This window comes from Petaurus breviceps, unplaced genomic scaffold (genome assembly GCF_028583685.1).
Source record: "Petaurus breviceps papuanus isolate PSGF00001 unplaced genomic scaffold, PetGlider_PUasm1.0 223, whole genome shotgun sequence".
Taxonomy (NCBI): domain Eukaryota; kingdom Metazoa; phylum Chordata; class Mammalia; order Diprotodontia; family Petauridae; genus Petaurus; species Petaurus breviceps.
In genome coordinates, this window is record NW_027185884.1 from 327,245 (window position 1) to 351,643 (window position 24,399).

At 39.5% G+C, this 24,399-nt stretch overlaps 1 protein-coding gene across 6 annotated transcripts in view; it reads left to right on the top strand.

Moving 5' to 3' along the window:
- Positions 1-24,399, top strand: part of SLC9A2 (solute carrier family 9 member A2) — a 221,658-nt gene that overhangs the window by 85,557 nt on the left and 111,702 nt on the right. The window contains exon 1 of one of the 6 annotated variants that reach the window (XM_069094917.1): positions 12,717-14,489. The exons of the other annotated variants lie outside the window; for them this stretch is intronic. Coding sequence (XP_068951018.1) covers positions 14,174-14,489 — 316 coding nt within the window. The 5' untranslated portion in view covers positions 12,717-14,173. Of the gene's footprint in view, positions 1-12,716; positions 14,490-24,399 lie in introns of those variants that run through there. 6 annotated transcript variants of the gene reach the window in all.

The window sequence follows — 24,399 nt, forward strand, 5'->3', positions numbered from 1 at the left end:
CCTGCACAGATGTCATTAAATCTAGCTTCTTTCTCTCTTCAGAGAGATTGTGAGGTATAAAATCCTGCACTTCAAATCTGAAAAACCTAGATTAAGATCATGCCTGACATTTACTGTGTGACCAAATCAATTAATTTCTCTAATGCTCAAGGAACTTTATAGGACTTATAGAATAATATTTTATATGTATTTATATATATGTATAGAGATGATATGCATAGTATACACACACATGTATGCTTCTGTGTGTGCATGAATGAGATCACAGATTCTTTGAGAAGAGGAAAATCTTACCTAGATTGTAGCTCTTTGAGGGAAATGACAATGCCATATTTTATGTTTATAGCTCTCCCAGCTCCTAATTCAATGCTGTGTTAGGAGTCTAACCAATGTTTGGGTGTTCTTATTATTAAAAGTCTACTAAATGATCTGGGGAGGGAGTTTGATGTAGTGAATGGAGCCTTGACTTGGAGTCAGGAAGATAGGAAGACCTGAATTCATATTCTCTCTCTGTCTCTTTTTACACACACACACACACACACACACACACACACACGCACACACACATATATGTGTGTGTATGTATATGTGGTTATATGTATATATGTGTTGTGTATGTGCACGCACACACGCACGCACACACACATATATGTGTGTGTATATGTGGTTATATGTATATATGTGTTGTGTATGTGTGTGTGCGTGCGTGTGTGTATATACCGAGAGAGAGATTATCTGTATCATTAGAAGAATTTTCCACACTGATAAAATCATAGCTCTTCAGTGCTTCAATGTTGATACAAACCTCTGTGAGATAAATAAGTATTCCTCTTTACCTTGTGTTGATTTTTAAGAACCCTGAGGCACAGAGTTGTTACGCTTTTCCCAAGTCACAAAGATTGTTAATGGGAAAGCTAGTAATATAAATCAGTTACGTGATATCTTAGTCTAAAATACTATCCAATGACTATTGATTTCTAATCCTGGCTTCTTTGTCATGTTGTTTGAATTTTGTCACTCCAGCCCCCACCAAGTTGGCAACAATATAGAAATTATCCCTTGCGATTTGAGAAAGTGAAACTTAAAAATATTTTTTCTCGGGGCGGCCAGGTAGCACAGCGAGTAAGAGCACCGGCTCCAGTGTTGAGAACACCTGGAGATCGAGTCCCGGGCTCAGACACTTAGCACCCACCCAAAAACACCTGGCCGTGTAACCTTGAGCAAGTTACTTAACCCCAATTGCTTAGGGGCGGCCAGGTGGCTCAGCGAGTAAGAGCATCGGCTCAAGTGTCGGGATGACCTGGATCAAATCCGGGCTCAGATACTCAGCACCACACCCAGAAATAATAACTGGCCGTGTAACCTTGAGCAAGTTACTTAACCCCAATTGCTTTAAAAAAATTTTTTTTTCTCATATGTTTAGAAATATATATACTGGGATCAAAATGGGGGATGGGAAACGTACCCACACCTATCAGGATGAGGATAAGGAGTGGACTTGGAATTTCCTTGGTACTGGAACTTTCCAGGGAGGAAACTCTTTCTACCTCAGAACTCCCTGCAACTTAGAGACTTACAGAGTTGATTGAGAGGGTAAGTGTCCTGTTCAGAATCACATGGTCAGGATGTCAGAGATAGCACTTGAATCCAGGTTTTCTGGCTATGAGGATTTTTCTCTATTCATTATGATATGCTGCCACGATCTACAGGTTTAATAAAAATGCCCATTGTTGTTGTTGCTGTTCAGTTTTGTATACTCTTCATGACCCCAGTTGGAGTGTTTTGGGTTTTTTTTTTTTGGGGGGGGGATAAAGATATTAAAGTGACTTGCCACTTCCTTCTCCATTTCATTTTATAGATGAGGAAAATAAGGCAAACTGGGTAAAGTGACTTGCCCAGGGTCACAGAGCTAGTAAGTGTCTGAGGCCAAATTTGGACTTGGATTTTCTGACTCCAGACCCAGTATTCTATCCACTGTACCACGGAGCTCCCCACCTCAAAAAATACCCATTAATTAATGTTCTATTTTTTTTTCTTTTTCCATCTTTTTTTATTTTTTTCATTTTTCAAATACTTTAACTTTTGATTTACATCATTAATTTCTGCCAGATATTGAGTTACAAATTTTCTCCCCATCTTTCCCCTACCCACAACATCAGAATAGCAGTCCCACAGGATATTCCCTCCTCCAATCTGCTCTCTCCCATATCCTCTCCCATATCCTCTTCGACTTTTCCAGTAGGGCAGGTAGATCTCTATGCCCGAGTGCCTGTACATCCCATTTCCCAATTACATGTAAAATAGTATTAATAACAGTATATGTACACACACATATATATATATATAATTTTTAAAATTTGATTTTAAAACTTTGAATTCCAGATTCATTCCCTTCCTCCCTTGTCACCTACCCATACTGGGAAGCTAAGCAGTTCAGTATAGGTTGTACATGTGTGGCTAATTCAAAACAATAGCATAGTAGATATATTGTAAAAGACTGACTATATTTCCCTCTCTTCCTATCCCACCTCCCACTTGATCTATTCTCTGCTTTGATCCTGTTCCTTTTCAAAAGTGGGTGCTTCCAACTTCTCTCCCCCCCCAGCCTGCCCTCCCTTCCATCAACCCCCCTCTCATCCCTTTCCCCCCTAATCTATTGTAGGGTGATAATAATAATAAATAAATAAGCTATATGCTTATTTAGTGTGTATTTCATTCCCTTCCTGAGCCAAATTCAATGGGAATAAGGTTGACCCATTCCCTTTTTCCTTGCTATTCTTCCCCTCCATTGTAACCATTTTCCCTTGCCTTTTCTTTATGGGATAGTTTACCCCATTCTGTCTCTCCCCATCTCCTCTCATTATGTTCCTCTCTCACCTCTTAATTTCACCTTAGAAGTATTATCCCTTCCTATTAACTTGGTCCTGTGTCCTCTATCTATGTAAACCTGTAAATATATATACACACACATATGTATTCATATGACTGTATACCCTCTGATATAGACATACACACACGTATATATATAATATATATATAATATTTTCTATTCCCTTCAACTATTTTCATATTGATAAAAGATTCATCAGTTACAATTATCATTTTTCCATGTAGGAATGTCAATAGTTCAACTTTGATAAGTGGCTTATGATTTCTTTTCCCTGTTTACCTTCTCAAGCTTCTCTTACTTCTTGTGTCTGAATGTCAAATTTTCTATTCAACTCTGGTTTTTTCATTAAGAATGCTTCAAAGTCCTCTATTCCACTGAATGACCATGTTTTCCCCTGAAACATGATACTCAGTTTTACTGGGTAGGTGATTCTTGGTTTTAATCCCAGCTCCTCTGCCCTCCAGAATATCATATTCCAAGCCCTTTGATCCTTCAGTGTCAAAGCTGCCAGATCCTACAGTATCCTGATTTTGTTTCCATAATATTCAAATTGTTTCTTCCTGACTGCTCATAATATTCTCTCCTTGATCTGGGAATTCTGGAACCTGGCTATAATATTCCTAGGAGTTTCTTTTTGGGATCTTTTCCAGTAATTAATTGGTAGATTCTTTCAAGCTCTGTTTTGCCCTCTGGTTCTAAAACATCAGGGCAGTTTTCCTTGAGAATTTCTTGTAGGATGATTTCTAGGTTCTTTCTTTTATCATGGCTTTCAGGTAGTCCAATAATTTTTTAAATTATCTCTCCTGCATCTATTTTCCAGGTCAGTGGTTTTTCCCATGAGATATTTCACATTGCCTTCTATTTTTTCATTTGTTTGGATCTGTTTTACAGCATATCGTTTTCTCATAAAGTCACTAAATTCTCTTTGCTCCATTCTAAATCTGAGGGAATGATTCTCCTCATTGAGCTTTTGAGATTCTTTTTCTGTCTGGCAAATTTGGCTTTTTAAGGCATTCCTCTCCTCATTGACTTTTTGAGCCTCTTTTGACAGTTGAGTTAGTCTGTTTCTTAAGGTGTGATTTTCCTCAGTTAGGCTGTTGACTCTCATTTTGTAATTTTCTTGCATTGTTCTCATTTCTCTTCCCAATTTTTCCTCCACTTCTCTTATCTGCTTCTTAAGGTCCTTTATGGCATGTAACCAGCTTATATTTTCCTTTGAAGCTTTTGGTGCAGGAGTTCTGACTTGACTGTCTTCCTCCTCTTCCATGCTTTGTTCCTTTTTGTCCCCGAAATAGGAGTCTAATGTGGATTCTTATATTTGCTTTGTTTCCTTTGCCTGGCCATGTTGCTTCTCAGTCACTTGACCCCTAGGCTTTTTGCCACAGTAGGACTCTGCCACCAGACAGGGGAGCTTTCGTCCCAAATGCTGGGGTTTTCTCAGCTGCCGGAGGTATTAGTTGGGTGCCCTCTCTGAAGCCTCCACACGCTCTGGCAAGCTGGATATACACCCCAGGACCTCCACCCCAGACTGCAATCCACATCCAAGCAGGCTAAAGCAAGAGCAATTACCCCTCAGACTGGTTGTCCAGTCCCCCTACACTCTGCAGGCCGGGAGCTGAAGCTGCCATGTGGCACTTGCTGTGCCAGGCCTCTCAGAGGCTTCTTGCCCTTGGGGCAAAAGCCAATCCACTCCCAACTACTGGGTCCCAAAGTCCAGACTGCACTGACCTCTCTCTTTGTCCTTCACATCTATGTGTTGATAATTCTGGAAATGGCCACAGCTGCTGCTGACCTAGAGTCCCTTCTGCCCGTGGCTGGTCAGGCCCCTCCTGGGGCTAAAGCCTTGGAGTGGGGCTGGGCTCAGCTCCCAGAGCACTGTGCTGGAGATTCCTGCTGGGCTGCTGGGCTGTTCTCAGCAGGAAGTTAGCTTCTCCGTGTCATTTTGTGGGTTCTGTAGCTCCAAAGTTTGTTTAGTGTCCCCCTTTACATAGACTGGGGAAGATGGAAGCCGGAGCCCCATGGAGGCTCAGCCATCCTGACTCCGCCCCCCCAATTAATGTTCTATTCATTGAAGATGTTCCTGTGAACTCTCTCAGTGTTTGTGTTCAAAAGATTCATGTTCATTGAAGTAAATTCTCTAGACTACATTTCCCAGAATGTTATGTTTTAATCTGCAGTGCTAGAAGACTAAGAATGATGAGAATGTCTTATAGTAGAGGATGTGTTCTCTATGAGTAGCTGAAAAACTGGTAGATGGGAACAGCATCAAAAATGGAAATAACAACTGCATTCAGTAGGGGAACTGGTTCTTCATGGCTCAGGCCTTAGACTATGAACATTATGACCCATCTGGTGCCAATCCACATGGAGGTTTGGAGAATCTGCTTGCCCTGGCTTCACAGCACTCAAATTATTCTTTTTTGCTTGTTTGTTTGTTTTTATCAGTACTGTGATTTCATTGTGATTATATATATATATAAACAAACTCCAAATGAGGAAACTGTCTCTACTAATGTACTTTATCTTTACTGAAAGATGTATCACACTGTGTCATTCCCTAGAATGGCAAAATATAAACAGAGACTTCTTGATTCTTTCTGAGGACTTACTGTCTAGTAAAAAAAAAAAATTGGAGGCAGTTCAAAAGGGAATAAAATATCTAGTCATACAATAATAACTGACTGTTTTGTCCTTGTTGATAATATGGTTTTGTATATTAAAATAATTGATAAGACATTTGAGCAACAAGGGACTCTGAGGACGATTACTTCAAGGAAGTTACATGAATTGGCCACTATCACACAGCAGGTATTAGAACTCTGCTGAAAAACAGTTTATATATCACCCAGAACTATGTTCCTTTGGTGTTCTTGGACAGCTACTAAATAAAAAAGCTTTGGCCTCAGTTTTACTTTAAGTGACAATAAAAATTTTCTCTGCAGAGCTTTGTGAAAGGAATAGATTGCCCCAAACCTCTTCCTTGTTCAAACCAATATTTGTATTTCTCAGACTTTTAATACCTAGCCAGAAAGCAGTCCAAAAACATTACATCTACTACCAGACTTGGCTGATATATTGGTTGGCTTTCCTGAACTTTTTCTTTCTCTTTCTTTTTTGGATCTTTGTTATAAGGTTTGGGTCACTAGATAGGGAAAGAGGAGGGGGAGGGATATGTTCAGAAATAAGATGATATAAGAACACAATGTTCTTTAATTTTAAAGAAGTTTCTTTGAAATCTTTGAAGATACCTAAGATATATTCTGACTAATGTCAATGTAATTTAGCATTGGGATAACAAGGTGGCACAGTGAATAGAGTGCTGAATATAGAGTCAACAAGACATGAGTGACTTCTGCTACAGGTACTGTAATATTTACTGTGTAATCCTGGGTAAATTAATTTTTCTCAGCCTCAATTTCTTCAACTATAAAATGGGATCTACCTCAGAAAGTTGTTATGAAGGTCAAATGAGATAATTTCTACAAAATGTTGTACAAATTTTAATAGTGCTACCTATCATTAAATGTTGGATATATTATGTTAGAGCATTCTTACTTGAATTTTATGTAATTTGGAAAAATGTTATTTGTTGAATGACCTTATTCTCTCTCCTCCTCTCATTCTACTCACTGCAATTCAGTTCTTTCTTTTTCTTGAATTTTTGTAGCATTTTAAACATCTCTTCTGAACCTTCACATATTCTGCTTTGTCTCACAGTTAATTGTGTACTTGCATCATTGTTTTCCATGCTACAATGCAAGTTCTTTGAAGGTAGGGACCTCACCTTTGTTGTTTTTGTATTCACTGCACCATCATAGCAACAGCACCTTGAATATAATGAGAACTCAATTAGTATCTGTTAAATTGAATTTTTGAGTTATAGCTACCATCATAAGTCATCTTAGTCTTCAAATAAAGAAGCAGACAAAAAAGTTCCTTTGGTTTATTTATAAACTTTTTTGTAAACATGGTCATTCCACACTAAAATAAAATGCAAGGGTTTTTTCCCCAATTGTTTGATGTTTTTGAAACATTTTTTTTCATTTCTTTTTTCCAGTGCATGTGTTTGAAAGGGTATAGAAATAAAAAAGGAGAGGAGAAGAGAGGAGAGGAGAGGAGAGGAGAGGGGAAAGGAAAGAGGAAAGGAAAGGAGGAGGGAGGGATATGAAGGGAGAAAGAAATAAAGGAAGGAGAAAAGGAAGGGAGGATGAAGGAAGGGGAAGACAGAGAGAAGGAGAGAAAGAGAGAGAGAGGGGAGAGGGAGGGAGGGAGAGGGAAAAAAGGAGAGGGAAAGAGAGAGAGACTTTATTTTTGCTTTTTTGGAGGGGGGAGGGCAGGGCAATTGGGGTTAAGTGATTTGCTCAAGGTCACACGGCTAGTAAGTGTGTCAAGTGTCTGAGGCCGAATTTGAACTCAAGTCCTCCTGACTCCAGGGCCCACGGTGTCCTATTCACTGCACCACCTAGCCGCCCCAAGATTCTCTTTTTTTAATACAGAGAAGAGAAAGAAGGCCATGTAAGCTGGACAGTTTTGAAAGTTATGAGTTGATCTTATACATCTAAAAATAAAAGCAAGCTGTATATAATAGAAATCTGCAGTTTCACTTATAATCTTTATCTATTCTATTACATATATTCAAATGTCCATTGTACTTGGTATTTGTTAAGAATACAAATTCTGAAAAACAGAAACAAGATGATGATGGCCATCCTATAAAGAAGCAAGACTTCTGCTGTAACCCTAGGGAAATGGAGCTACTGATCCCAGTAGAGTCCTACCCTCTAGACTTTAGTTATTCCAGTAGGATAGGAGACACGTAGTGTTATCTAACTCGGTGTCTGACCTTGTTGTCATTGCTGAGTCAGAGCACCTTTTAAAGTGGTATTTCATCAGAGTTAATGTCAGTTAAGGATGCATAGTCTAACTACTTGGGCTGTTTGCTTTTAGGGAAAGATGAGAGGCTTGTTTGCCAAATTAAATCCACCCACTTACAAGAATGAATAATAAAGCATTCTTTGACACGTAAGAAAAACTTGGCACCTCTTGAGTCCAGTAACACAAGTCTATAAACCGGAGTATCATATGCTGGCTTATACAGGACAGGGTTTATTGCTACTGATATTAGTATAGCCACATTCTTAGATGAAGATCTGATATTCACTTTGCCTGTATGTTACAAATGTCTAAATGTTTTGGAGAGAGGGAGAGGGGGAGAGACAGAGAGAGAGAGACAGAGACAGAGACAGAGAGAGAGAGACAGAGAGACAGACAGACAGAGAGAGACACAGAGAGAGACAGAGAGAGAAAATATGTAAATAAAAGGTATAGAAACATTCAGAAATTAGTGGTGTACAGAAATCATCTGAATATACACTTATGTGCCATCACTTTCCTAGTGTAACTTATTTTTTTGTACTTAGTATAAATAAAACATTACCTTGCCAGAGAAATTAGTAATTAATTACAGCCTTTGTACAACATCAAATGTTTTCCATTATAAACACCTGAAAAATGTCTAGTACTTATGAGTAGCAAAATGGGGGTGGGGTAGGGAGAGGAGGAATTTATTTCAGTCTGTCTTTCTCTATCATTTCTTCCAGTGATCTGTTGGGCACATGGATTTAAGGGTTTTTGGTGAAGCAGCATTGTAAAATACTGTCTCATGATGCATCATCTCTACTTACAGCTTATAATAACTCAGAGTTTTCATGTACCATTTGTAAGCTGGTATTGAGATCATACTATGGATTAATTGTACATCTTAAAAGCTTACTTTAAAAATTCACACCTTTATTGTTCATAGAATCCAGCATATCTCATTTTTTTTTCCTGAACAGATCATTTAAGCCTCATGATTCTCCTGTTCTAGAAAGTACTTGAAAATACCTCTCCACCCCTGGTGGAATATACACTTTTATAGAGTGGGAATTGTCATTTTTGTTATTATATCCTTCATACTTAGCACTGTGCCATATATAAATAGTGAGGGTTCATTAAATATTTATGGAATTAAAATAACTTTTTGTCCTAAAAATTGAAATGAGAAGTTTTAATTTTATAGATGTGAGTCAAATGTGACCAGGGGTCACCTCTCTGGGCCTCAGTTTCTTCATGTATAAAATGAAGGAATGAATAGGTTTCGAGGTCTTTCTCTGTTCTGACTTTCTATGAGCAACCTATAGCAGCTAGGTGAGTGGTACATTGGATAGAGTGCTGGGCCTGGAGTCAGGAAAACTCATCTTCCTGAGTTTACATCTGACCTCAGACACTAGCTTTGTGACCCTGGAAAAGTCACTTAAGCCTATTTACTTAAATGATTTGGAGAAGAAAATGTCAACTGCTCCAGTATTTTTGTCAAGAAAACCCTAAATGGGCTCACAGAGAGTTGAATTCGACTGAAAAACAATTGAACAACATGATCAATGTCTAAGTTAATCTTTCACATTTTTAATGACTTGCCCAGGTGGGCTGGTCTTCCCCTTCGTTTTAGCCCTTCTTGGCCTTACATTTAATGTTTGAATCAATGACCATCCTAACACCCTAGTTTCTCAAATTCAATCCATCAGCAGAAAAGACATTCAATGAAGAGGCATTACAATCTGCCTTACGGCTGTACCCCAAGGACCATGGGACCTTTCCATTTGACTTCAGCTGAAACGTTTATTTAGACATTTGTAACATTCAGCTGAAAAAAAATCACCTTCCCTGAATACTGACATCCCCTATTGTCTCCTTCATTGGTAATTTTTTTTAAAACCTCTACTTGCTCATCACTCACTCCTCAGTCCTCCGAAATATGACTCCCATTTCTACCATGGGAATGAAGTAGCCCCCTCCAAGGATGCTAATGACTTCTTAGCTGCCAAACCTAGCGACTTTTTCTCAGTATTCATCCTTCTTGACTTTTGTGTAGCATTTGTCATGATTGACCACTGTCTTCTTAATTCTCCCTCCTCATCCATCAACTTCTGGGGCATTGTTCTCTCCTGTTACTCCTCTCAAATGTCAGACTGCTCCTTCCTTTTCTCCTTCCCTCTTCCATCTTCCTTGTCCTTACTGATTAGTGTATTCCCCAAGTGCTATGGACTCAGCCTTTTTCTTCTCTTTCTCTATTTTGTGACCCTCGTCAATTCTGCCCATTACCACATTTTCAGCGATCACCTCTAAATGTACATGTACATCTCTTATGAAGAAGATTATGCCAGAATGGACAGACTGCTGGAGTTATAGTCATATATATATACATATACATATATTGCTTGGAGTCCCTTCTCCAACACTTAGTAGCTGTTTGAACACAGATAAGTCACTTTAACTCTTTATGGCTTAGTTTCATCATCCAGGAAAACTATTTCATCATCTTTAATAATAACTGTAGGTTTCATGTCAAAGTATCTTGATGAGGTCAAGATAAGATAGTGTATGTAAAACATTTTGCAAACCTTAAAGTACTTTATAAATGTCAGTTATTATTATCTCCCTTTAAACTTGCCATTCATGTTCAACTTCCTATTGGAAATTTCTACTTGATTCACTGATACCTTGAATCAACATAGGCAAAAACAAACTCATCATTTCTCCCTAAGCTTCCCTTTATCCAGCTCTACCTGTTTGTGTTGCACTGCCCTCCCCATCAGCTACCCAGACTTAATTCTTCCAATATAGTACAGTAAGAGCACTGGGTTTGGAATAAGAAACATTGGGCTCAAATCTCACCTCCGATAATTACTACCTGTGTGACCTTCAACATGTCACTTAACCTCTCTTGGGATTCAGCTTTACCCATCTATAATATTAGGAAGCTGGACAGAAAGGCTTCTCAGGTTCCTTGCAGCTCTTGATTTCTGGTACTCTGATTCTTACCATTCACATCCAATTACTTGCAAATTCTTGTTGATCCTTCCACTCTAAGATCTCACCCCATTCAATCACCCATACAAGACTACCATAACCAGCATTATCTCTTTCTTGGATTGTTGTAAAGGGATCCTGCATTCTCCCCTTCCCTCCATTATCTCTTTTCTTCCTCACAGCTGTCAAAATAATTTTCTGATAAAAGAAAGTGGCTCCTCATTAATGACAAAATAACAATGGCAGACATCTATAATAGTGCTTTATGCTTTACAAGCTACTTTTCATATGCATCTTGATTGGTACAAATTCCTTACCCTATTAGTTAAGGAATCCCTTTCAAGCTGATCTTTCCAGTATTATTTCATACTGTTCTTCAAACCCTCTCTATTCCTGCTAAACTGGAATAGTAGCTACTCTCCCATAGCATCCTGTCCTCTTTTTAACCCTTTGTGCATTTTACATTCTAAGAGGCTATTTCCATGGTTCCATGTCCCCACCTGTTAAAATCTTTTTTCTTCCTTGAAAGGCCCATTCAAGTACCACCTTTCTCATGTTTATTCAGTCATCTCTGACCCTTCATGATCCCATTTGGAGTTTTCTGCCAAAGATACTGGAGTGGTTTGCTATTTACTTCTCCAGCTCATTTGACAGCTAAGGAAACTGAGAGACATTTCCCAAGAAGCCTTTTGTGATATCTCAGCTGAATGTTCTTATTCAAATTTTAGACTACTTTGAAGTAAAACTTCTTTGTCCCTGTCATATCTTAACCTTGTATCATACTAACCTTTTTATATGCTTGATCCTCCCCCATTACTATTAGACTGTAAGCTCCTTGAGGTCAGGCACTTATTTTTTATCTCTGTGTACTGGGTCCAGCACAGTGCTTTGTGTGTAGTAAGCACTTGTTAAATATTTATTGAATAAAATGAGTATATTATTCCCTTTTACATTGCCATAAAACTTATTCTTCTTTATGAATTAATTGATTTTTTGTTTACAACATTCAGTTCCACGAGCTTTTGGGTTCCAAATTTTCTCCTCTCCCATCTTCCCCCCCTCAAGATGGCATGCAATCCATTATAGGTTCTACATATATCTTCACATTAAACATATTTTCACTTTAGTCATGTTGTAAAGAAGAATTAGAGCCAATGAAATGAACCATGTAAAAGAAGGAACAAAACAAAAAGAAAAGAAAGAGCAAATAGTTTGTTTCAATCTGCATTCAGGCTCTATAATTCTTTCTCTAGATGCAGATAGCTTTTCTCCAACATGAAAACTCTCATTCTTTAGGTACGGAATAATAAATTATTTCACTAAACAATTGGGCATAAATTTATTTATATTTACTATACATTTACTTCAGTTTGGGATGACTAAAGAAAGAGTTATGAGATGGTCCACTTTTATTGAAGTAGGGGCAGCCTTATTGCAGCTTAATCTTATTTACAACGTCTAGGTGGCATAGTAGATCTTGTGCTAGACTGGTCAGGAAGAACTGGATTCAAATCATGCTTCAGACACTTACTATCCCTGTGTCATCAAGCAAATCACTTAACCTTTATCAACCTCAGTTTCCTTACCTCTAAAATAGTGATATTAATAGCACCAAACCCACAGAGTGGTTATGGTTGCCCCCTTCCTCAATCCTTATTAATATTTGTGGTTGAAAGGGATGTTTTTTTTTCAAATATGAAACTAACTCTGCAAGATATTTCTACTACTGAATCAGTTCTTCCTTTTCTTTACTAACAAGGAATAATTTGTGTCAGAAGAATTTCTAACATTACTGTTGTCCAAGGACAAACTTAGATCATAATGAGTCAAATCACCAGTTTTCCATGAATCGATTATAATGGCACTTTCATATAAGTTATTTCAATATTTAAAACTGGCATTTCTACTTTGGAATCCAAGTCTTTTATCCTAAAAACAAAGCAAATTTCTTTTCATGTCTATTGTTGTAGGGGGGAGTTTGGAAAAGAGATGTTGATGTGGGAGGGGGAGAAAAAAAAGGTGAGATTGATTTTAATATTGGAGAAAAGGAAGTAGAAAAGGGGGGAAAAAAGGAGGAAAGAACAGTGGGAGACTAAAGGATACTGAGTTCAGTTTAGAGATTTGTTGTCCGGATTGAGAACATATGTTGTGGCTTCCTTGTTAAATTTCACAGTGAAGAAATGTTTTCCTAAAATACCCTGTAATTCTCAGTCAGTTTAGTGTATCACATTCTATCTAGCCTGAATAGTTTCAACATGGTTGTATCCAGTCTTTCTTCTTAGAATCTGTACAGCCTTCTGTATCTGAATTTACTAAACAAAGACTTGGGTTGTGGGCACACCAAGCTCAAGGCAGCCTTCTCCCTGTGAGCGAAGGCCAGGTGAGAGTGAATTTTCTTCAGGAGAAGGAGTGAAGAGGGAGACAGAGAAACAGCAAGACGGCAGGCAGGCAGACAGGCAGGCAAGGTAGAGACACAGAGATACTGGGATGGAGAGAGACGAACAGAGGTAGAGACAGAGAGACACCTGTAGTCTGACTCATAGCAGTTCCTTTAGGCTCTTCCCTGTTTTTTTCCCGGAGACAGAGACTGGTTACAGAGACAAATAGATAAGCTCCATTCCTTCCACCTACAGACTCCTTTGCTAATGGTGTGCTGGTGCGCGCGCGCATATGTATTGCTGGAGGCAAGGATTAGAAATGAGACAACTGTACACACAGAGCACAGTGGGCACAGAGCGTGAGCTTCCGAGGTCGAGGTCAATTAATTTCACTGCAGCCCTATACTCCAGCCTAAAAAGCCTTGAAAGCCAGCAGCAGTGGGGGCGCGGGACAGCAGGTGCATGTTACGTGGACCTGTGGGGTCTCCCCACCCCGGCTCCGCCTCTGTCCGGTCTCCGTTTTGGTGCGCAGAACGAACTCCTCTGCCGGGTGTGGAGGCGCAGCGCTGGCTCCCCGCCCCTTTCTCTCTCTCTCCGCCGCTCCCTCCTCCCCCACCCCACCCCCCTTTCTGACCGCTGGAAGAGACTGGCAAGGGTAGCGAGTGACTGGCTTTGAATGTAGCCCAGAATCCGCTGAGTGGAAGGCATGGGTCGTGCACCGAGAGGGCGGTGACTGGAGGTAGAGGGCGGGTGAGAAATCTTCCCTCATCCCTCAGTCTGTGCTCCCAGGGTACGCGGAGGCACGATCATCTCAGTTGCTCAGCCCCAAGAGGGGATTTGTTCAGGCACGGTGGGCTGAGGAAGAACGGCCAGTGGAGGTGGCCGCCTCCGAGGTGGCAGCAGCGCCCGGCGGCAGCAGCAGGTGGCTTCCCGTTGGAACTCAGCTTTAGGAGTCCGTGGGGCCTCATGGGCACAGGCTGCTCGGGTGCGGTGCGCTAAGACGCACAACTGAGAAAGAGCGCCGAGCCTCCCGAGTGTCACGGGCTGGACACTGATGGACCCCGGGGTCATCGGGCGGAGCCTCCGGGCGCCTCCGCCACCGGCACCGCCTCTGCTGCTGCTGCCGCTGCTGCTTCTGCTGCTGTTACTGCAGGTGACCGGCCCAGTCTCTTCCTTTTCGGAAAACCTGCTGACCGCCCCGGGGGTGATGGGGACCAGTCCGGTCCCCGCCAGCCCCGGGAGCGTGGTGGCTCCGGGAACGACCCCCTTCGAGGAGAGCCGCCTGCCGGTGTTTACCCTGGATTATCCCCATGTGCAGATTCCCTTCGAGATTACCCTCTGGATACTGCTGGCTTCCTTGGCCAAGATCGGTGAGTAACTTGGTCCCCCTGGTGGGGATCCTTGGAGAAAGGCTGGATATCCAGGTTGGGGACCGGAGGGGGAATGCGGAAGAGGGCACTAATTGGGTGGCTGGGAGTCAAGGGTACTGCGCGAAGGTGTGTGGGTGGCAGTCTGCTCCTATCTCCCATTAAAGTAACTGTAACAGATAGGGGAGGCTCATTGTGTGAGAAAGGAACTTGAAGTCAGAGCAGTTTTTTTTTTTCTTTGTTTTTGGTTTTGTTTTGTTTTGTTTTACTTTGGTATTACATGCGCATTGGACAGGGGTGGAGGAGGATAAAGACAAAATCGTATAAAATATAGGTCAGTTAATTCTGCCTTGAAAACCAACAAATAACAAGAAGCTCTGAAAGTAAAGCTGATTTAAAAACACGTAGCTGTTTCTTGGATGATCGAGAAAGTGGGCTGCATTTTATCAGTGTTACTTGAAGGAAAAGCACTTGAGTTAAATTTTTTAAACCCGATGGCCAGAGAACAGGTAACATGGTACCTGCTGTGGGCGACTAATGAAATGCATGGAAAGGTACCAGTGATACAGGAACTGTACAAATGAAAATGAACTCCTACTCCTTCTGCTCTGATGCCAGCCCTCATTAGGACACTCTAAGAGAGGTGACCCAAAGAAGCAGCACTTATTTTAGCTTTTACTAACCCTGGCAAGAAACCTCTCAGTCTCCTTAGGAAGTAGTGACTGTACAGACTTTTGTCACCTTCGTTAAAAAAAAATCCAATAATGTGTTGAATACATAACCCTTTTACTTTCAGTTGTGCTTTTCCTTTAATTTTGCTTTAACTTTAAATATAAGATAAATTGGCAAATATTATTTCTAGTCCATTAAGTGGAAAGAATACTGATTTGAGAGCAAAACTTTACAAGCCATAGTCCTGACAGGTATCAGTAGTATGACCCTGGGTAAGTAATTTAACCTCAGTCATCAGTAATGTGGGGGGAAATTGTAACACCTGTGCTTATAGGGTTATTTTAAGGACAGTGGATAAGGCACTGGATTTGGATTCAGGAAGACCTCGTCAAATCTCATGTCAGATAGTAATCAGTTGTGTGACCCTCTACAGGTCACTTAACCTCCTGGGGCCTCAGTTTCCGCATCAGAAAAATGAGGGGGGGTTGATTCCATGGACTGCAAGGTCTCTTAACAACTTTGATCCTAAGATAAGTAAATCTTTGAGTACTATACAAATGAAACATTATTACAGTGTTATACCCAGAACCTTGGACTCAAATCTTGACTCTGACCTTGATTACCTGTGTGACGTTAGGCACTTAGGTGAGTTAACTTCTCTTGGCCTCAGTTTCCTTATTTGTAAAGTGAGAAGGTTAGACTAGAAGGCCTCTGAGCTCCTTTCTAGTTCTAGATACATGAATCTATCATTGTTTTCTACTGAGATAAGAGTAAACTAAGAGTTTTAAGAGAGCCCACTAATGGTGACATAGAGAGACATATCATTTGATAACAGTGGTTGTGTGGTAGTATTGTTACTGATTGACTACTTTTAAATTCTTTGGAAAATACCACATGAGGGACTAAATACTTCCCCCACTTGCCAAACAAATATACACATTATTACAAATTGTGTGTGTGTGTATGTAGGGTTAAGGAAGAATAGTTTTTATACACCTGCCATTTCTTATTTGTCCCTGTGCCTTTGCAGGCTTGGATTCTCCCCAGTTCAGTGTATCCATTACTTCCTGTTTATATTTCCATCTTGATGTCTTTTCTTATATTTTCTGAGGGCTTTTTCAGTTCTCTATTTATCTCAACCATCTTCAAGCCAGTTTGCTCTGTGACCTAGCATCTTGGACTTGCCTGATATTTTTTCCCTCTTGTATTTCACTTTTATGATATTTTCTCTTTTGTTATATAACTTCTTTATTAAAATATGCAATACTAGTATTAGTAGTGATTTCATCTGAGAAAGGATGTCCCAGTGTGGAAACTTCCTTCACTTATACAAATCAGCAACTCATCTTTAATATGCTGTTCCCTAAGGCTAGAAGAGATTAAGTAACATGCCCAGGGTCACCAAGGTAGTATGTCAGAAGGAGGGTTTCCGACCAGGTCATCCTAATTTCCGTGAACCCAACTACATGGAGATGCTTCTTGCTTGTTAAATACTTTCCTAATATTAGCAGTCACCATAGCTTTCATTTTTTTTCTTTCTTAAGTTATATATTTGTTGTCCCAACAATTTCCTGTACCTGACTTGCCTCAAATCCCTAACTCTTTTCATTGCCATCGTTCCCACTCTCCTCCCTTGAATCTTAAAAGAAAATTGGCGCCAGGGACCTTTCAGCTATCTCAAAGGAATTCTTGGCAGCCGAGTTTGGACTTGTTAGGGGGTTGGGAGAGGTCTTGAGCTCCAAGTAATGAAGTTCTAAAGTCAGAGAAGCACATCTCTCAGGTGTTTCTCCTAGTCCTGCCTAACAGTCCACTTCTGCTACAGCTCTGCGTTGAGCTAAGCCCATCAAGTCATGCATATGCCCTAGAAGAATACAGGATGTTTCAGAACTTTCTGGATGGTTTTCAGCAGGACTACCCTAGTACTGTGGGATATATCTGATACCCACTCAAATCATTCACCCAGTCATTTAGAGTCTATGTTTAGGCTCCCATGATGACCAAACAAGCTGTTATTTCTAGCATTGAATGAGATACGATCCAATTCTCCAATATTTTAAACTGTCTGTAAGTTTGGCTATTGAGGGTAGCTTGGTGCTAGGAGGGTAGCATGACTCTTTAGACTCATACAATTCGCTACTCACTCTCATGTTGTCATTGGGCCTCTTCTAGAACCAAGGATGAACAATAACAATAAATCACTACTACATACTTAGTCTCATTTTTCTCTTAAGTGGATTTAGGGGCAAAATACCAGATTCATATCCCAAATCTTCCTCTACTAGAGTGAAGAGTTGGACAAGTCATTTGATTTCTCTTAGTCTCAGTTTCCTCACCTGTAAATAGGGATAAAAATACTAGAATTGCCTTGAAGTAGCTAGAGTGCTGGTCACATGATTGGGAAAACCGGAGTTCAAATCCAGCCTCAGAAACTTACTATTTAGCCTCTGATTTCCCCAGTTTCTCTAGGTACAAAATGGGGATAATGCCAGCATCTACATCTCAGGGTTGTTGTGGAATTGAATGAAATAATATTGGCAAAGCATTTAGATCAACATAAGTTGTTCAGTTGTATCAGTTGTATCAGTCATGTCCAACTCTTGGTGACCCCATTTGGCATTTTCTTGATAAAGATACTGGAGTGGTTTGCTATGTCCTTGTCTAGCTCATTTTAAAGATGAGGAAACTGAGGCAAACAGGGTTAAGTAATTTGCCAAGGATCAACACAACTCAGGAAGATGAGTCTTCTTGACTCCAGGCTGGGTGTTCTATTCACTGCGCCACCTAGCTGCTGTATCTCAGCGTTATTGTAAAGATTGGATAGATAATATTTGTAAAGCATTAGAATAGCATAATAGGTGCTTAATAAATGCTTGTCTCCTTTCTTCCTTATTTAGAGATTTTTGAAGAAAGTGTTTTGTAAAACTTAAAAAAAATTTACAAAGGCAAGCATTTGGACTTGACATCTGGATACCTTTGTCATAAATGATGTCATGTACTGGAACTTACATGTCCTTTGAAAATGTGAGAGAACTGAAGTATATATAGGTGACATGTTGAAAACTGTGTCTATTATGGAACTCATTTGTCCAAAGAAATGCAGTGGTGATGTAGAAAGAACATTAGCTCTGGAGTTGAACATCTAAGTTCAAATCCTACCTCTGATGTTTACTATCTATGTGACCTTGGGCAAGGTGTTGAATGTTCTTGGGTCACGTTTCTCATTTCTAAAATGAGGGGAGTTTGGGGGTGAGCCTTATAGTTCAATGATCCTATGAGAAGAGAATGATTTAAAAGCCCAAATGGGTTTCTTTGTTAAGTTTGAATAATGCCTGGTGTTGATATTCAAAGTACTTTTACAAAATTCAGCTCAGCTTACTATTTGAAAGATCAGAATTCACACCTTCCTAAGACTTTAGAGTTTATTTCTGAGGGGGGAAAATCAATGATACATCTTTATTTTGAGTTGTTTTGTCTTCTGGAAAAATATATTTCCTACTTATAAATACATTGAGAAGTTGATAGAGTACTGAATTTTCAGTTCTGAGTACTAGATTCAAATGCTGCCTCAGACACTACCTGTATGATTTCTGGCAAGTCATTAATGTATTTGGACCACAATTTCCTCCCTTGCAAAATAAAGGAATTGGGCTTTTTGTCTTCTAAGGCTCCTTTAAGCTTTAAATATGTGATCCTGTGTGGACTGAAAAGCTTGAGTTTAAACATAATCTGTAGTTTTCATAAAAATGACATCAATTTTCCTTGTAAACTCTATGCAAAACTAAACTTTGACATCACAAGGTCAATGATAATAGATTTAGAAATCTCTGAAAATTTTTGTAGTCTTTACTAGGAAAGAAATCTCAATTTGTTAATTTAACCTATTAACTCATCTTCCCTTCTAATTTTTTTATGCTGGTGGTGCTGCTTCTTTGATGACTAACCAGATTGAGATTTTATTGGGGTAGGGGATTCTTGATAAAATTTCCTCTTCTATTTTAGGTCAACACCTTCTCTCTAACTTTCATCTTAGGGGGAACTTCGATGTTGAATGCCTTTTCCAACCTCACACATCCAGGATGTATTAAAAGAAACACTTGAACTCATATCTTCTTGACTCTAAGGGCAGCCTGCTGTTCACTCTGAAGCAGGCTGCCTTTTTACTTCTCATTTTAGTTTACGTCACTCTTTTTTTATTATTATTATTTTTGGAGGGCAGTTGGGGTTAAGTGACTTGCCTAGCTGCCCCATGTAAGACTCTTTTTTTTTGCTTTATTTTTTTGGAGGGTGGTTGGGGTTAAGTGACTTACCCAAAATCACAGGGCTAGTAAATGTATCAAGTGTCTGAGGTCGCATTTGAACTCAGGTCCTCTTGACTCCAGGGCCGGTGCTCTATTCACTGTGCCACCTAGCCGCCCCTGTTTACATCATTCTTAATTATTAGAGTTAAAATTGTAAATGTACACTTTTCTTTGGAGACTTTACTTAAGATTTGTCTGTATTATAACTGCTTTAAGTTGCAGAATTTGAACTTTTGTTTGTGAAGTGTAGGTTGATTTCCCTCCTAGAAAAGGAATACCTCATTCAAACTGGATTAAAATTGAATGCCTTATTCAGAAGAAAACAATATCAACACATTGTGTGTGGAAGGGAGGAGAGGTGGGGTAATATTGTATATGAAAGAGATATACTTGTATGAGGTAATCTAAGAACTAGGATGGGGAAAAGTGGTGGAGAATATATGGCTAAAGATCAATGGAAGCAAAAATTATAATGATATTGTCAATGGAATATATATTATAGACAACCTTGAAAGAAAGAAGAAACAGATGAATACAAGTCACAAACAAATCACAAGTCTGATGCAAAGTTATAGAATAACAGTGTTTTATAGGAAATAAATTTTTAAGATCTTTCCTGCCTCTAGGCCCTTTGATAGCTTTAAGTGCACCTGGAGCCCGTGGAGGGAGACTTGTTTTTCAGGAGATACTTTTTGATTTGGCAGTGGGTCAAGAGGGTTGTTAAATTCTCTGAGCCAGGAGAAGGCTATATAATCCCTGATGTGAGGCTTTGCTTTGGGGCTCACTTTGAGAAGTGTTGTGTGATTTGACCAGATGAGATTCTGGGCAGCCATTGAGAGCCCCCAGCTTTGAAAAACCCAGATGTTGATGCTTCCCTCTCTGGTAACTGACTAGGTATGGATGTAATGGTTGGACAGTTGGAGGACTGTCTGCTTGAAATGTTTCTCTGTCTTGTAACTTCTGCTTGTAACCTGTCTGTATACTCTGAAGTTCCAGGTGCTGACCTTTTCCCCTGAACTAGGTAAATGATATGTTTGATTAGTTAAAGCAAGATTGTTAACCCATTTTGAGTTGCTTTCCTTTAGAAAAGCAGATCTAAGAACCTGTGTTGGCAGCCACCCTGGGGATGCTGGGGTGCTTGCTGCTACGCAGTGATGGGAAACTTCAATTATTATGTGCTAGGGCTCTCCTCTCTAAAGCAGAACAGCTAGTAGTTCTTTGATTTGCTTTAATGGTAATTACCTCGTTCAAAAAATGGGAGAATCAAAATGGGGAATTATATTCTAGTTTTGATACTTGCCAATATGGAAATGATAGAAATCATGAGTGAAAGGGACCACTTTATGTTAGAGTTTATGATGGAGGATAGTGCCCAAAACAGTAAAACTCAAGATAAGCTGGTGAAAAAAGTTAAGCACAGCAGAAATGTGGAAGGTTTTGGTTACACTGGGGGTAAACAAGGATAACCAAAGAGAGGGTAGGATTGCTCTTAATCAGGTGGGGTCTGCAAAGATCATTACTAGGTGTCAGAAGGCCCTAGGTACTGATCCTGAACCTACCACTAACCACCTATGTAAGCTTGGACATGTCTTACAATCTTTCTGGATTTTAAAGCTTCTGCATTTTAGATACATGTCTATAAAATTAATCAGTTGCATTAGATGATCTCTAAGACCTCTTCCAGAGCTGTCATTTTGTGTTTCTAATTAAAATGTAGATTTAAACAATAAATAAGAATGAGATGTGGTGATAGAACTGCCTAATGTGGCTCATTTTTGTGGGCAGTGATAATTATGAAAATTCATATGATATTTGCCTAGTATTTTTTCTTTAAAATATATGAGCGCTCATAGAATATCAGGTAGGACCCTTTCTAACTAACTAACTTTCTAACTTTCTAAAAGTAAATCCAAGTGGTCTGTTTCTGTTCTCTATATGACGCAATAATTCTTTTTTTTTTTTAAAGCAATCGGGGTTAAGTAACTTGCTCAAGGTTACACGGTCAGGTGTTTCTGGGTGGATGCTAAGTGTCTGAGCCCAGATTCAATCCCCAGGTCGTCCCTACACCGGAGCCAGTGCTCTTACTCGCTGTGCTACCTGGCCGCCCCATAACACAATAATTCTTAAAGAGCCACCTCTTTAATCCTACTGAGAAGAGATGGAGATGATTCTCCCTATTTTTCCTAGCCATTTTATTGGAGAAATAAGAAGGTAGCTCACTAGTTTTTAGAGTCAGTGGTCAAACTTTGGGGGGAAAAAAATCACTAGATCGAAAGGAAGCCTTAGTTTCTAATTTCAGCTGGGTCATTAAATTACTTATTTACCTTGGCTAAATTCAGTAACTTCTCTGTGCCTCTCTTTGTTTAGTTGTAAAGAGAGGCATGTGCCTGTCCAACTTGTCTTCTGTGTTTTGAGGATGATACACACATAAACACACGCAAATACATATATATATTCATAGATATACATATATAAAGGTTTATGTTTATATGCATAAATGTATGTGTATGCATGTGTTTATATACATACATGTATGTGTATATACACACCAATAATTATATATGTATATGTATATATGTTTATGCATGAAAATACTTGCAAAAAGCTAAAGGAGCTGTCCAAATAAGATGCATCATTCATATAACCATAACTCATAGTTATATAACCCTTCATCTATATTATCTAATATTTAATATTTAGAGCCCTGTGAATGAAGCAGAGTTGGTATTATGATCTCCATTTTATTCCTAAGGAAACTGAATCACAGAGGATTGTTACTGTCTCACAGCTAAAAATGGCAGAGCTGGGTCTAAGAAACAGATTTTGTGATTTCAAGTCTATAGCTATTTCTAGTACACCACACTGCCTGTTATTTTCACCATCATTGTCATTGTCAGTCATCATTGTCATCATCATTATTAGCACCTTTACTTGTCTTCTATCTCCCATAAACTTTTTAACTCTTCTGTGGCAATAACTATGCCTTCTGTGCTCTCTGTAAGTCTCCAGCCCTCAATGAATGTTATTAACTGATTGATAGACAGCCTGAATAATAAAAATATCATCACTCCTGTCAATGATGTAAATAATAGCAGCATTCTTTTTCAGAAGGGCGGGAACCTGTGATTTCTTTGAGATAGAGAATCTCAATGAGGGAAGGCCTCCTGTGCAGATCATCATAGGCTCTGCAACTTTCAGTCTTAAGAAAGTTGCCTGGAGTAAAGTTATGTAGCTTACACAGGATCCCACAGTCACAGGGAGGACTTGAATCAAAGTTATCCAGATTCCAAGGCCAGCTCTCTATCTGGTAGGCCACCCTGCCTACTAATACTAATATGTGATTAGTAGAGTAAATTTCCTTGTGTGCCTAGGTGTATTCTGGAGCTCTGTTGTGGGCCATCTCTTCTCTCTGTAGTCTCTTGGTGGTCCCTTTACTTCCCATGGTCTCAACGCTTACCTCTTTACATAAGACTCTGAAAGCTGTAAATGAAATCTGCTCTTTTTCCTGAGTTTCAAACCCACATATCAACTATTTATCATAAATCTCTGTATATACCATAAGTATCTCAAACTAAATATGTCTAAAAAAGAACTCATTATCTTTTCCTCCATAACCTTACCTTCTTTATTACTTACTCATTTCTGTTGAAGGCACTGTCAACCTTCCAATTGCATGGGTTTCCAGCCTCACTCAGCTTCTGTCCCCTTTATGTTTCACACCTAATCACTTCCCAAGTCCTGTTGATTCTGCTTCCACAAAATATGTTTACTTAGTCTTCTTCCCTCCATTCACACAACCACTACCTTAGTTCAGGTTTTTGGCTCACCTTTCCTGGACTCTTGCAATAGTCTCCTAATTGGTCTTTTTGCTTCCATGCTCTCCCTCTCCAATCCCTTCTTTATATAGTTGCCACGTGCCACACCTGTGTTCAAGCAGCTCCATTGGCTTTCCATTGCTACAAATTCCTTTGCTTTTTAAAGCTCTCCATTATCTGTCTCCAGCCTGCCTTTCCAGACATATCACATATTGCATTCTTTCATGTACTCCCCTCCACCCACTTCCCAGCCAAACTTTCCTTTTTGCTCTGTTCTATACATAGCATTCCATTTCCCATCTCCCTCCATTTTCACAGGTCTCAAACTATCTAGAATGAGCAGCAAAATTCATCTCCAATTCATGGAATCCCCAACTCTTTTCAAAGCTCATTTTAAAGCAATATTCTTGTCCTCAAGGAACTTATAGTCTGGTAGGAGAAATAAAACATGCCTCTTGATAATTCTATTACAAGGTAAAATTTTGAACCAAACTTATACTGAGAGTTCACAGAGAGAGCAGGGTCAGTCAACAAAAATTTATTGAGGTGGACGAGTAGATAATAGTGCTGGATGTGGAATTAGAATGAGCTAAGTTTAAATATAGCCCTGGACACTTGCTAGCAGTCTGATCTTGGGCAAGTCATTTAACCTCATCTGCCTCAGTTTCCTCATCTCTAAGAAAGAGCATAATAATTGTATCTACCTCCTGTGGTTGTTGTGAGGATAAAATGAGATCATATTTATAAAGTGCTTTGTAAACCTTTAAGATCCATATAAAAATTAGTGGTTATTAAGCACTTACTATATTGCTAGCACCAAATTAAGTAGTGGAGGCGCAAAGAAAAAGAAAAAAGAATTGTGCCTGCAAGGAAGTGTGGTTTTAATGGGAGAGTCTACGAATTCAAACAAGACATATATATATATGTGTGTGTGTGTGTGTGTGTGTGTGTGTGTGTGTGTGTGTGTGTATGTATATATTTCAAATTGGAGGTAATCTCTGAGGGAAGGCACACACATGAAGGGGGAGTGGGAAATACTTTTGCAGAAGGTAATATTATCTGAAACTTGAAGGAAGCCATGCAAGCCAAGGAATGGTGATGAGGATGAAGAACATTCCTGGACTGGGG